At 46.8% G+C, this 15,230-nt stretch overlaps 1 protein-coding gene across 3 annotated transcripts in view; it reads left to right on the top strand.

The window, feature by feature from the left end:
• MEGF6 (multiple EGF like domains 6) overlaps window positions 1-15,230 on the top strand; it is a 317,639-nt gene that overhangs the window by 52,993 nt on the left and 249,416 nt on the right. For 2 of the 3 annotated variants that reach the window (XM_059716481.1, XM_014605793.3), the window contains exon 4: window positions 12,215-12,322. In XM_059716481.1, the coding sequence (XP_059572464.1) occupies window positions 12,215-12,322 (108 nt within the window). The remainder of the gene's footprint in view (window positions 1-12,214; window positions 12,323-15,230) is intronic. The other variant, XM_019493982.2, reaches the window with a different exon arrangement.

Below are 15,230 nucleotides of genomic sequence, written 5' to 3'. Positions count from 1 at the left end.
GAAAAAAATGGAGGAGCAAGCCAACGTCTGCCCAGTTTGGTGTGCTCCCCCATGGTTGTAGTGGTGCACATACCACCACCACCACCACCACCACCATCACCGGTCTCTTATGTGCTCCCCCTCACCCCCAGCCTCTTGCTTGAAACCAGGCAGTGGGGAAGAGGGAGGGCCTTTGCCCAACTGCCCCGGGTGCTAAGACCCACCATGCAGTAGGGAGAAGGGCTGTTTGTTGTTGAGATGGAATGCTAATTTATAGCAACAGTCACTTAATCAGAATGTCTTTTGATCAGAATATATGAAAAGGTGGGACCTCAACTAGAAACAGACGCTGACACCAAGCAGGCAGTAGAAAGGAGGGCTTTTACCCACCACCCTGGGTGCTAAGACCCAGCAGGCAGGGATCCCTCCTTATTACATTGAATAGCTAACCCCTGATTGTTACACTGAATAGTTGGAATAGCTATAATATTTGACCTTGAGCAGCAAAGACTCAGCTAACCCCACGAGAGAGGTTGGGCTCCAAAAGTTCCAAAGAGTGCAGTCAGTATTACGAAATGGCAGGGCAGGGTGGCTTCCCCCTGACACTGATTATTAATTACTACTGGAAGCCAATTATTCATTAGAGGCAGATGATGATGATGATGATGATGATTATTATTATTATTATAATGGAGCTAAATGGGCTCATTGTCCTCTCAAGGTACAAAATAACTCACTCATGCTGTTTACTGTTAGGAAAAGACATTACCCCAATACCAAAACTTCACGCTAACTCTCCTGCTGGACCTATTGTACAAAATGAACTGAAAGTCTGACAGACTACCTGAACATTTCTAATTTTTCAGCATTTCAAAGTCTTTTACAGTACAGGCAGGTGCACAAGGGTTGTAGGCCAGGAGGCAGAGCACATAGTCATCCCTGGAAGTAGGAGAGACGCAGCATACTTCACGGACAGTTCTCACCCTGACCAAGTTAAAAATCATGCAAGTTATTAATAAATAGCACTATGTTAATACTAAAAACAAATTTAAAATTTAAAATTAGACATGCATGTTCATTTCCTTCTATATTAACTCACTACTGGCCCTTTTTTGTCTCTGTTTAGAAGCTATTCACGTCACTGGGGGGTTATTTTTTTTTGCACTGGCTAAACCATTATCAGCAGTATGATTCTAAGCATCATTATTCTCATATTTTTTTCAGTATTATTAATCTACTGATTATACTTATTTCAGCCATGGAGGGAGGCAGGCAGGCAGGAAGAGATACCAGTAGCAATAGGCACCTGCCAGTGAGACGTTGCGAACATTGCCAGTTGAGGCAATGCAACTGTGTACAAGGAAGTGGCGTCAGGTGTTGTTCTCCAGCTTCGTACATGGTTGGTCTGCTTCTCCCCTTGTCGCTGGCAGGTGTGGTAGCCAACGTAGCAATTGGAGCTGAGAACCGGAGGTAAGGAAGGAATTTGGGTGGGGTAAAGACAAATCCTAGGAATTTGTATTGGACAACCACCAACAAGGGCTTCCTGCCCTGACCTCGTGCACACCTTTCACCGGCTAGCAAACAGAGCCTACAAGCTGTGAAGCTGTTGTAGCAAGCTGGGGGTGAGCGGGTGGCCACTGCCCAGCCTGGGGGCAAAACAGGCCGGAGCTGCCCAGCAGGGGAGGAGGGACACGGGGCAGGGGAGAAGGGCAGCTCATGCCGCCACATGCACTCATGGCTGAGGAAGGGGTGCTGGGCATGTGCCCCCTGGAACTGGGTGCTGCCACTGCACGCCATCATGCTGTGTTACCCTTCACCTGCTTTCACGACACTGAAGTCCACCCACCGTATTTACTTTAAAGTTGAAGTAAACAGTGCATCCCCCCACCTTCAGGGTACAGTATAGTGTCAGCTCTCACTTATCAAAGCGTAAAGGTGCCGATTGTGGAGGTCGTCGCAATATCCTCTTTCAACTCCCACGTCGTAAAACTGCTCTTATCCTGTACTCAACCACTGCACTGCACCCGACTTCAGCCTGCACTCTTCACAACTGCTGCATTCGCATTCCTGTGCCCCGCAGGGGCAACTCCCTGCTATGCTGAGTCCTGCCTCTGGTGTGCTGTCATCTCTCATCTACAACAAAACTCTCTCATCGATACAGTGTACGCGTACCCTGATCCACTGCTCCCACAATTTATAAGCCTTGAGTGGAGCAGGACAGACCCACCCCATCTCATTTTGATGTAAAAAATACTCCAGACAGGCTGGCGCCATGCTGGAAGAGATCACAAAAACCCTGTCCAAAAATAGTGCCAAAACATTGTGCAAAAAACTGGGGGAAAAGACTTGGCAGGGGGCAGCCCCTTTGGGTGGCTTTGCAAAGTGCATGGGTGATGCAGGGGAAGGGAGCTGCAATGCTTGTGGTACCTAACCCTGATGCCAATGCCTAGGGATGCTGGCAAGCCAGACTTGTCAGGGGTAGGCAGCCAGCCCCTTTGTGTACCTTTGCACACAAGAGTTCCTGCCTCCCCCTCCACAGTGCCCCATGCAACAAGTGCCCAGAAAAAGCAGCAGGCAGAACTGTGGAAAAATACTTGGCAGGGAGGGAGCCCCTTTGGGTGGCCTGTGGTACCCCCAATGCCAACGTCCAGGGATAGTGGCAAGCCAGACTTGTCTGGGGGGAGGCGGCCAGCCCCTTTGTGTACCTTTGCATGAAAGATTTCCTGCCCCCACCTCACCTTCCCCTTTGCCCCATGCAACAAACACCCAGAAAAAACAGCAGGCAGAACTGCAGGAAATGACTTGTCATGGGCTTTGCAATGTGCATGGGTGATGCGGGAGAAGGGAGATGCAGTGCTTGTGGTACCTCCCCCCAGATTCCGCCATTGGCTGAGCCAACGCTTGGGGTTTGATTTTTGCATCCTGCACCAACCAGCAACCCACCCCCCAGCACTGTGAACAGGGATTTTGCTGGTCCTTCAAAATTCGGGAGCCAGACGCAGAAAGATAGGATAACATGAGGCTTTATTGTAAGGAGCCACCACTGTTGAGGCTGTTGGTTACTTGGGCTTCTTTGCCTTTACCCCACAATCACCCAGGACTGGCCCTGGCTCCTCGAATCTCAGCGGTGGCCGCCTGGCCCTGCTGGCACTTGTTCGCCCCTCCTCTGAGTCCACTGTGTTTGTGAGAACAGGCTCAGTTGTAATGCTTCTGGCTACCTCCTGGGCAGAGGCAAGCTGAGCGGACCTACCTTGTCCTTTCTGGGGTGGTACCTCCTTTTTAAAGATGTGCTTCAGCAAGCGCTGCAGGACATCAGTTATCAAGTTCTGTGCCCTCTGGGCATCCACATGGCACTGCGCGACCACGTCTACCAACTGGCCCATGCAGTCTATCACCTTCTCGCAAAAGGCAATTGTGTTTTCCACAAATTGGTTCTCCTGGACCTCATCACAATGAAGCAACCCCCGGAGTTCATCCCGCCAGCCTTCTGCAGCTGACACACTTGTTCGTGACAACTCCACCAAAGCCTCCATCATGCTTTCTTGTGACCGTCGCTGTCTGTGGTTCATATCCCTTGAGTGCTCTGCTGTAGCGCGAGATGGAGTTTGAGGTTCGGGGGCACATGCCTGGCTGGTATTGGGCGCCGTAGCTGGTAAACAAATGAAAATAGTATTCCTGGTTTGGTCACATTTCCTTCCCCCAAGCATTCAAGAGGACAGTGATGAACCTCCACCCCCTACCCCCCAGCCCCCCGCAGTGAAAAAAACACTTGCAGGGTAAACAAACCCTGCAAGATTGGGCCACCATTCACATTCCCAAAATGTACAAGTCCCTGGTTTGGAAGCACGTCCCCAGCTGCCGTTGCCCATGCCAGCTACAAACACTTAAAGCAAAACAATGAGTTTGGCATCTGTTACATTACCAGGTATCCAAACCCAAAAGAGAATGGCGTATACCCTTCATCTGCCACCGAAAGAAGATGGTGACCCACCTCCAGCAATACATGCATTTCCCCCCCTGCCCCACAAATACATCCCGCACAAACCCACACGGTGTCTGCCAGTGGCAAGAGGCACATTCCAAGATACTTACAAGTCACCGGTTGCACATCTTCTTGGGTCTCGGGAACAGAAACCGATGTTTGAGTGTTGGGAAGAGAAACCACACTGGAAGTGGTTTCTTCCTCATTTTCTTCCTCATCATCTGTGCTAGTCCGTGGAATCAGGGGGAACACTAGGGTGAAGGTCAGGGATTACTGCTGCCTCTTTCGGTGTGCTCTCCTCCAGCACAACAGACAAGTAGCTTCATCTGTATCCTTAGAGAGAATGATGGACAGCTGGTTGTAGAAAGGAGCAATTGTGCGCCCTGCCCCAGAACGAGAGTTTGCATCCTTGGCTCAATTAAACGCACATCTCAGGGACTTGATCTTACACTGGTACTGGGTCCAGTCCTGGTTGTACCCTCGCACCTGCATTTCTTTTTGCAATGGCGGCATACACCGGCTTATTCCTCCCACTTTCCAGCTGGTCTAGGATCTTTTGCTCTGACCAAATGTCGATTAAGTCCTGCAGTTCGTCCTGGGTCCAGTTGGGGCCCCAGCTGTTGGAGGTATTAGCCTCCTGCTCTTTCACCTGCATACTGTTGGACTTGGTTTTCTGAGACATCAGGAAGCAGTTCAGTGCCAACAGCAGCCAATTCATGAAAGGTTGCTGGCAAAATTTGTGGGTCACCTATATACACATGCCTTGCACGAGCAGTTTGGAAAATTCCATGTACTCAGGATTGTGAAGGTATCACCTATGTCTCACAACACTCACTGTGTTGAAGCACCCTGTTTATGAACAAAGACATCTTGATGGGCTTGAGCGTGGCCAAATAAGCACATTGTCCATTCAGATGGATGGTTAATGTCCTGTAATGTTGCAAAAAAGACCTGTTTGTGTCTGTGCCTGTATTCCATAGTCCCACAGAATAAAGGCCACATTTTTATTGCTGCAACTGTTTTAGCTGACCTCACAAAAGTATTCAGCTGATACTGGCTCATCTAGACATGGATTCTGAAGGGTTTGTTAATTAATTAATTACATTAATACAAGAGGATTATGGCAAAATTTTATCTGTCTCATTGCAGAATTAAGTCTTTGCAAGCTTGATGACAGTCATCTTGAACAATGGCTTGATGCATCAGAACTTTTCCATTATAACTTTTTTCTTATCTCAGGGTATTTACTTTTTTTGCCTTGTGCTCAGTAGGACGTAGTAAGAGCAAGCACAACTTTTAAAAGGACGAGACCCTGTGCATCCAAAACATCACTTGCCGCTGACAGGGCAAATGTTTTTTTCTGGGAGGACCTTGTTTTTTTAGCCAGGAATGGAGTGTTACTTCAGGTCAGGCCTCTTTGGAATGGGGAGTCCTCAGCTGTGGCTATCCACTGATATGGCATACACAGTTATCCTGAAGCCAGGGTGCCACTGTTCACCATGGTAAAAACCAACGCCCCCCACCAAACAAAGTCTTTGCTGTGCAAACGCCCAGTGCCCCAGGGTTATTTGTTGAAATCCAAATAAGAGTTAAAATGCAAACAGTGGTCACAGACTGACAGAGAGCAGATTTAGGCTAGATATCAGGAAAAACTTCTTCATGGTAAGCATGACCAAAACTTGGAATGGGCTTCCAAGGGAGGTGGTGCTCTCCCCTACCTTGGGGGTCTTTGAGAGAAGGCTGGATAGGCCTTCTCCTTCCTGCCCAGGCAGAGGGTCAGACTCGATGATCTGTTGAGGTCCCTTCCGACCCTAAAAATCTATGAATCTGTGAATGGTCATTTATTGAATGCAGCTAGTAAGAGCTCCAGACCACAACCCACCCCCTGCTTGGTGGTGGTGGTGCTGTGATCTGAGAAGTGGCCCTGCTGCATATGTTAAATCAGCCTTGCTTGCAAGAATCCATACAGGATGACAGAGGAGGAACAAATGGAGATTCAGGACCACATGCATGAGGAATGGGAAGTGGAGAATGAAGAAGAATGGAGTGAAGACTCCTCTGACATGGAGAATCTGGAGAACATGGGTGAGCAGAAGGAGGAGGAGGTGATAGTGCTGCTGATTACCCTACTGCTGGCCTTGAAAGACATGCTGGTGCATATAAGGATGGCAGCATATGCATCCATAGTGTTGCTTAACACTTGCAATGAAGAGACGCCTGCATGTACAGGCGCCTCGTGAAAAAGGGGATGTAGATATGCAATGGAGTGGGACAGCCAAGAGGCATACAAAGAAGTGGAAGCTAACTGGGCTCTCTGGATAAACGTCAGGAGGAGCAATCGCATGGTCTGGGCCCGCAAGAGGAGCTTGGACTGGTGGGAGCGAATTGTGCTGACCACTCGGAATGAACAGCAGTGGCTGCAGAATTTTCAGATGACCAAGGAGGTGTTTTATCATGTCATCTCGGTGCTGGGGCCACACGCTGCAAGGCAGGATACTAACATGCATTGGGCCATCCTGCCGGACAAGAGGGTGGCCATGGCCATCATGAAACTGGCCACCCCATTCAGCCTCCATTCCATCGCAAACCAGTTTGTCATGGTTCCCTGCATGGCCGGGCTGGTGACTTGTGAGGTATGCCAGCTGCTGCAGGATGTCATGGCAAACAACTTTATTTGCCTCAGGATTCCTTAGGAAGCCATAGCTGGCTTCAATACCATGGGGTTCCCTAACTGCATGGGGGCTTTAAACAACACTCATATCCCAGTCCAGTCCCCTTCGGGGAGGGGGAGGTCATTCACAAACAGGAAAGAATTTGCCTCCGTGATCTTACAAGCTGGGGTGGACCACCAGGGCTGGTTTATGAACATTTATGCTGGTGGCCAGCAGTGTGCATGACACACGCGTGTTCAGAAACTATCCGTTGCCTGGACTCATGGAGAAAGGACACTATGTACTCCAAGTCCCCAAGACAGGGATCCGTGGTGTTGCTGTTCCCCCACCTATAATAGCGGATGCTGCTTACCCCCTCAAGCCCTAGCTCATGAAGCCTTATGAAGGGCATGTTACAGACCCACAGAAGATGGCTTTCAACTACTATCTCAGCAAATGCAGAATTTCTGTTGAGTGCACCTTTGGCTGACTGAAGCACTATGGAGGGTGCTTAACTGCAGGCGTGAGCTGGAGCCAGAAAATATCACAGCCTTTATAGTGGCAGCCTGTGTGCTGGTGCACAACATCTGTAAGACCCACAGAAAGGTTTTCAGCCAGGAGTGGGCTGACAAAGCAAGGCAGGCAGTGGCCAGACAGAGACATAGCCAGGCAGCAGCGCAGGCACAGAGGACATATCCTCATGGAGAACCTGGTTGGGTAGCCCTTCTCGTGTGGGATTGCCGGACAGCACATATGGATATGGACGCTGATGAAAATAAATTATTTTACTATTTACAGCATCTGTGTGTCAGCAGGGGTGTGTGGGGTGGAGGGGACGTGTTTTGGAGGATAAGCAGGGCATGTGGGGAGGTGCACTGGGGTAGGGGGTTATTGTTTGGAGGTTGGCATTGGTTGAGGGGGAGGGGGCGACAGTGGCTCATTACACAATACTGCCTAGCCAGCCTGAATCACGTCCTGCAAAAGGGTTGATTACACCTCTTTTTGGCTAGGTGGGGGGAGGCGACCAAAATCCAAAATTGTCCTACAAATCCTCCTACAGGTCCAAAATCCTCCTAGAGGCCTCTGCTGTATCCAGCTGCTTTATTCCCAAATTCCATAGGAAACAGCAAAGAACGTTTTTTGGAGTAAAGAAGTGGTCTCCGTTTACTGTACCATTATACGCAGAAAGATTGGAGGGGGTGGGGGGGAGTGAAGTCTATTCAACCCCAGCCCTATTCAGGCCCTACCCCACCAACACACCACCATTTCACACATTTCCAAACACCCCAACATTTCGCAAAGCCGTATGCGGCGCTAAACAAACACACAAGGCTGCAGGCATTCACGGTGTCTCGTAGGGGGAAGCATCCCCTGTGAAGGGTCCCCATGGAAACTGTTCCAAGCCCAGGGAGCTAGGGAATGCTGGGAAATGTAGTCCTAAAACCTGGAAAACTAATAGCTGTCGGGTTTGGCACCCCCTACCCCTCTGCCCTCCCACACACTGTACTATTTTGACACCGTTAATCTTGTAATAAGCGTTCATGGCACACATCTGTTTTGGCAATATAATACCAACCACCCACCCACTAGCAGCCACAATTGCCAGTCACCCGGGGTGGCATCTGCTACTCTCACACCCATAAATTTCTGATATGATATATACAGTTAAAAAAAATTCCATATATACATCTACATTCCTTTCCAACATGGGAGGAGGGGAGGGGATGATGCATACGGCTTGGAGTCGGGAGCACCACAGGGTCACCTACTGGAGACCGAACAGAGCACAGAGGGGTGCAAGTGGCAGGGTTTTGGGGTGACCGCAGCTTGGCGTGGGGTGGGGGCTTAGCATGAGGCTTCCTGGTGGGGACTGTGGAAGCTGGTTTACTGGCAAATATGCGCCTCCTGCTGTAATTCATTAGGAAAGTCATTATGGGGGGTAGATTGGTATGTGGCTCCCCCTGCTGGAAATTGCTTAGAATTGCACACAGGACTTAATTTGTGCAAACACAAACCCGAAGCACCAAAATAAACCAGTTTAAATTAACGAGGATTAAATGTCGTGGCGGGTACAAGTGCCCATACTTACTCTTGGAAATGAGACTTAAGGTCCTGACTCACTTACATGGTTTTGTAAAATTACCACAGAGCTATTTTCCTGACAGACCTCAGGGAGTGCCTGCTTAACACAGTATGAGAGCAGCTCTGAAACTCTTAGACTACTTCTCCCAGGTGATCATAAAACAGGATCTAAGCCTCAGGATATCACAAGCTATAAAACAGTTTCCTAGTGCATCAAACAATAATTTGAACATTCACAGTATATAGATAACATTATTGGAATAACCTCTACATCTGTTTGTACCCTTAAAGAGTATGATCCTGAGGGCAGGTACCTAATTTAATCTCATTAGAGCACCAGGCACACACTTGGTGCAATCAGTTAAATAAAAGTTCTGTGCATTTCTACTGTGCCTTTCATTCGACAGTTTCACAGCACCTTCCACACATTAATCCAAATAATGGCTTAATGAGGTAGGGAAGAGATAGCTAGGGATAATTTCTCACACCACTGTAATACAGCTGGAAGGTGGTAGCTGTTTAATAGGGCTGTGCGAAATGGCACTGTTCCATTTCGTCTTCAGTTTTGAGGTTTGGACAGAACAGTGTTTTGTTTCGAAACAGCCTCACTGTTTTGCTTCATCGAAACAGTGAGGCTGTTTCAATGTTTCGCCCGACCACGGGGCTGGGGAAACAAACTCAGCCCAGCTGGGTTGAGTTCCTAACCTCAGCCCCATGATCGGGCTGGGGAAACGAACTCAGCACAACCATCTAGCACAACTATCTAGCACGGGGGTTGGGAGATCAGCCCAGCTGGGCTGACTTCCCATCCCCAGCCTGATCTAGCATGGAGGATGGAAACTCAGCCCAGCTGGGCTGACTTCCTTTCCCCAGCCCGATCATAGGGCTGGGGAGAGGAACTGAGCGATTGGGCTCAGTTCCTTTCCCCAGCCTGATCCTTCCCCTGCACTGTGATAGGCTCCCTGTGGCCCGGCGGTAGGAGATGGGGAGAGCCAGACTGTGCTCCTGGCTGCTGCTGGGGGTGCAGCCCTAGTTCTCCGCTGTCTCCCACCACCTCGCTGCTGGCTGCTTCGGAACTCAAAACATTTGGAAACTTTCAAAATGTTTCGACTAGCCTCGTTTTGTTTTCAGTCTGTTCTGACGCCCTTTGTTTCGATTCGATTTCACTGTTTCGAGCTCGAAATGAGTCGAAACAGTGTTGAATCGAAACAGCCAGCAAAATTTCGCACAGCCCTACTGTTTAACTGCATAAATCAACACTGTAACAATGTTCAAGGACGGGAAATGAAGAAGATTTGTATCCAACAAAAACTGAACGTAGCATTTCTGGGACTATATGTGATTCACTGTGGTGGGATTTGTCTGGGATGCTGAGTTTTTAACTCTGGGGTGGAGGTGCTGTAGGGCAGCCTGCAGTGAGTAGGGGTCAGGCTCTGGTTCTTGGTTGGGGTTTGCCACAGAACAATCCTATTGTGTTATTCTGTGCACATTCACTCCTGTGACCAGAAGCTCCTTTGCAGAATGAACTGAGGCCTTTAAGATCCCAGAAATCAGCTGCCCTGCTGTTATGCACAGAATTCAGGAAGTTTACAAAAGATAGAAATTGCTACTTGCTGTCAGCAACTCTATGTTCGCTGCCATGGTTTCTGTTACAATGCAGATGGACCAAGTTCAAGGGAACAACTGGCTCTTATAAATTTTGGACCTTCCTAGATGTACCCCTTTGAATTCTTAGTATTTTAGTGCAGTTACCTCGGATAAGCTATTACTTTAAGCAGAACATTCTTGACCATGGTTATTCTAGTCACCTGAGTTGTTTTATGTGATTATTTCACAGGATCCATTTCTTACCTTCTGCTTGTTCCACAGAACATACCTAGTGCAGGATTGGGAGAGGTGTGAAGCATCTGCAATTCATGGGTACTCAGGCCCTATCAGAATGTGGTCCTTGAATATATTGCCTAAAAAATACCACTATGCACTTTCCTAAAATCTTGTATTTAGCTATTTGAAGTGCTTTACAAGTGCTAAGGAGTTAAGCTTCTCAGAGTCTGTGAGAGCTACGTGAGGGTTATTATTTCCATTTTACAAATCGGGGATGTGGCCATTCTTAAAAGGTTTTCCATTATTGTTGTGTCAGCCAAGAGCATGAAAAATACCACCCCCTTCACCGCATAGTTTGCTGGCAAAAGTCCTAGCACAGAGGCAGTTACATGGGCAAAAAATCTCCTTGCTGGCATAGTTTATTTAATCTGAGGAACCAGTACAAACAATACCAGCAAACGGCCTGTTTGCCCATATAGCTCTGTCAATGTAGCTGTTATTGGCACATTCCTTCTAGTGTAGGTAAGGCCAGAGAAACTGAGATGCTGAGCAGTGAAGTAGCTTGCCCAGTGATGGAGTGAGAAGCAGAGCTCAGCTTATCTGTTTCTAAGCTCCTGGGTCTCCAATAGGAAAACTGGATGTCCCTGCAAATTCAAACACAGAACAAGTACTCTCGTGGGAGATGGTGCTAGCTCCACTCTGTTGGCTGCAATCACTTCTAAGAGAACGGAGAATTTGAGTTGGGAAGCGAGTAGTGTAAGGTGGTATGTTTTTCTCACGATGGACATCACTAGCATTCTAGTATGGCTTAAAGAATGAAAGGAGTGTCTGGCTCCTGCTTTGGCATTGGTGATGTCAGTCATTTTTGCCTGAGAGGGACAGAACAACCTCGGATGTCTGAGTTCCTGGCAAGTGAGCAAATTAGGAAAATGCACTTGAATACTTATTTATAGCTTTAAGCCCTCTATGTAGAGCTGCTGGCTGGGGAACATCAATAGGTTAAAAATTGAGTGTAAGAAAAACTTGCTTTTGAGATTTCCTTCTAAAGTTTCTTCTTCTTAGAAATCCTTTCCTGCAGTGGGACTTGCCCAGAATAGAGAATGTGTTTTATTCACTTTTAATTTAGCCCAAGGGTTTCTGGGGGTGGGGGCTAAGCATTACAGCTCATATTCCCTCCACCCCCTATCCTATTCTCTTTCATAAACCAAAGAAGGTTAATCTGATCAATGTGGACACTGGAGACATCCCAGGAACACCCCTTCACCCATGCTATAGAAAGGAATGCTTATGATTCAGTGGATGGTATTATTGCCTCTAATTCATTGAGGAACCCATGCCCCAGGTTGGTCATGAGGAAAACTGGGGCACTGGTTAAAATCATCTTTCAATGAAATTATATTTAGAACAAGCTTGTGATGCTTCTTACAGGACCAGGTGCCAGTACTCCTGCATGTTTTTCAGCTTTCAAGACATCAATATTCCCTGCATAAGAAATTCTGAACACCTGGCTTTTGTTGGATGCTATCTGCTGCCTTTAGCCAACATTGGGCTGCCTTTTGTTTATTGGTTGTGTAAAGTTTCTGTGCTGGTTAAACTTATTAAGAGGTTTGAGAGTCTTCAGTATGACCAAACATATAAGTCATGACCCTGTATGTACTATGACCAACCCAATTCCTACTTCTTTTTTTCCTTCTAGCAGCTGTCTGCAGCTATGGCGTTTGCTTCAATGGAGGAAACTGCATGGAAGGATCTGCTCAGCTATGTCAGTGCCCCTCTGGTTTCCAAGGACCCCGCTGTCAGTATGGTGAGTAGCCTTTGGGGTCTGTGCTTGAAACCTTCCCAGTACTGTACGCTGAGTCTGAAGCTGAGGGAGCAGAGGCTGAAGGATGCCTTCCATCATGTTCAGTTCCTGACCCCAGCTGCCTTTATCTTTGCAAGCGTCTGTTTTATTTGTCCAGTTTTGTTAATTTGCTCGACATGTATTCTGGCTACTGTTTGTTATGTTTGGGGAATGGGATGTTTGGAAAGGAAGTGCTTATCATGACTTGCTGTGAATGCAGCCCTATCTCTCCATGGTGTACAGTGGCCTTTTTTTCTGATCACCCCCAGCTGAAGAGATTTGTTGGAACCAGAGGAGGAGGCTGATTAAGGTTGGGTTGAACAAAGCAGCCCAAAGGTTGTTTCCTGTGAACAGAACCTCAGCCAGGAACAAAAGCCAGTGTGATCCCAGCAGTGGGCCATCCCCAGTGAAGAGGGCACATGAATGGTTAAGCCCTTTCTAGCTGTGGTCTCAGCACAGTTTTTACTTGTAGATATTGTTTAAACATTGACAGAGTCTGTGTTGGGAAGGACTGGCTAGAGCTGTTCTATCTTCTCTCCAGGTTTTATGGACTTTGAATTGTTAAATTTTGTTTAATTAGCTCTTGTCAAATACACAAAGTCTCTCTTCAAGGCTACTGAACTTCTTTTATATTCTGTAATTCATATACCTCTTTCTGTTTGCTAGTCTGCTATTCAACAGAAACCTACCACTACAAAGCTGGCCAAACACTCAGAATACTACTCTATGCCTTATTTATACACAAAAGTGCAAAAGATCTACTGCTGCTATTATTCCAAAGGGCTTAATCTGTTTTATTCCATTTCATTTATTTGGTGAGTAGTCTGGAAAACACCAGGCTAGAGTGGTGAGTCAAAGTCAGGCCATGTGTTACATACCTTTAACAACAAATTTGAAGCTAATCATCAGAACTATTTTTTTGCACAATGCATAACTAACTTGTGGAGTTCTTGTGGAAGAGGGTGCTGGTCTGGATTATGAAATAATTCTCAGTTGTGTCACTGGGGGGAGAGAGAATTATGTTGCATGGTATAAGCTAACCACAGCCACTATCTGATTGGAAGAAATTTCCCTTACAGGCAAAATACTTAATAATTGTCTGCTATCATGTTTTTACACCTTCCTCTGAAGTGTTTGGTATGGAACTTTATCAGAGAAAATGGAAACTAAATGGAAGCATTGTGTTGCATTTTGTTTAATTTAGTGAATTAAAGGAAGCTGAAGCATTGAAGTGAGTATCCCGTTCTTCATTTTTTCAGAGGGAAGATGGTTAATTGGTGTGGGAAGAGTTTTGGTCAGGAGTTGGTCTTCTCTCTCTGCAGTGGGTTGATCAACCATTTAAGGACTAGATGTAGGGAAAGATTTGGGCTGGCAGGAAAGCAGTTTTTACATTTCAGCTTCTATGGTCAGAACAGCTAGAAGATGACAGGGGAATCCAGAGAGTGCACACATTTCTATACTAGTTTGTCCACCACAAGAGAAAATGAGCAGTTTAACCTTGTATTTCAAGAGGGCAGAGAGATCCTGGTTTCCCATTCAGCTATGACACAGCGGCTGAGTCAGCTTGCTTATTTACATTTTGCATGGTACATCTATTTTCTGGAACTTTAATATATTGCTACAGGTATCAATTAGGAAGTGATTAAAAGGCATTTATGCTTCATTCAGATAATCCCTTTCAGAGGGGAAAAAGTCTGTTTTTTCCTCTCATTCAGAAATAACTTGGACGTTGATCCAGAATTTCTGGTCTGGTGAAGACTTTCAGCAGTGTTTGCAGCTTGCTCTTTACCCAGTGTGTGCAGTCAGTAGGAATGAGAATACTGCCTGCCGGGGAACTGTAGGCTTCCTGCATGGAACAGCAAGTGAAAATGGAGTTGGGATGTGATCAGTGGTCAGGTCCCAGTACCACCTGTTCCTGGGGATGAGCATGGTATAAACTCTTAGGGAGAGAGAGAATGCATTCCCTTGGTAATTAAAATGTGGATTTCATCCAATGCCCAGTTATGCCAGTGGGTATAACTCCCAAGCTTGCACCCTATCATCCTGTCCTGTTTGGATGGGCTACTTGCATGGTTGTGACGGGCTTAGTGATGAGCTTCTGCAATCCTGTGCATAGCACAAATACAGTCTCCTGTGTTCCATTATGTGCACATAGTGATTTTACATTGACTGCAGAGCCTATCCCTTGGGTAGAGAGAATAAAGCAAGGAGATGCTACCTTTCCTGCACCCTCATGGAAGAGGTTAGACTCTCTCACCTTTTCTATGACTTTTTGAGAAACTGCTTTTAATGCAATTGTATAACCTGCAGTGGCACACGACCACAAAGAAATACAACCTGGGGGTCCCACAAAAATACTATTGCATAAGTCTGTGTTCAGCTTTTCCTTTCTCATCAGCCAGAATCTCTCCAGAGACTAGGCAACCTACATGAATTTAGTTTGTGCTTCCCAAAATGTGCATGCTTACCGCTGAGGCTCTACTGAAGAGGGTTTGGATTGCAGGATACTTGCCTGTAATGGGGCTACTTATCTGCTAGGATCTAGGTTGAAACCACATGGCTATTTCATGTAACCCTTTAAAATGGTAGTGAATTACCTTCACTACCATGCAGCCCATAGCTTGATCACAGAGTTCTGAAGACAAAAGATTCTGTGTCTAATTACTCAGCTGTCTTAGAGGTGTACTTGGTAGCCGTGTTGGTCTGAGACAAGAAGACATACAAAAAACTAGAACTCTTGGTTCCAAAATGATCTTTTATTATACCAACTGGAAATCACAAGAAAATTGTCCTTTTCTACAAGCTTTCAGGATAAAAGTCCCTTTGTCAGGCTCTGGGAAAACTATAGATGGTACAAGATGGTAAAAAGTCC

The sequence above is a fragment of the Alligator mississippiensis genome, chromosome 13 (genome assembly GCF_030867095.1).
Source record: "Alligator mississippiensis isolate rAllMis1 chromosome 13, rAllMis1, whole genome shotgun sequence".
NCBI classification, from domain to species: Eukaryota; Metazoa; Chordata; order Crocodylia; family Alligatoridae; genus Alligator; species Alligator mississippiensis.
The sequence above is the reverse complement of the archived record's forward strand: the minus strand, read 5'-3'. Positions and strand labels throughout refer to the sequence as shown.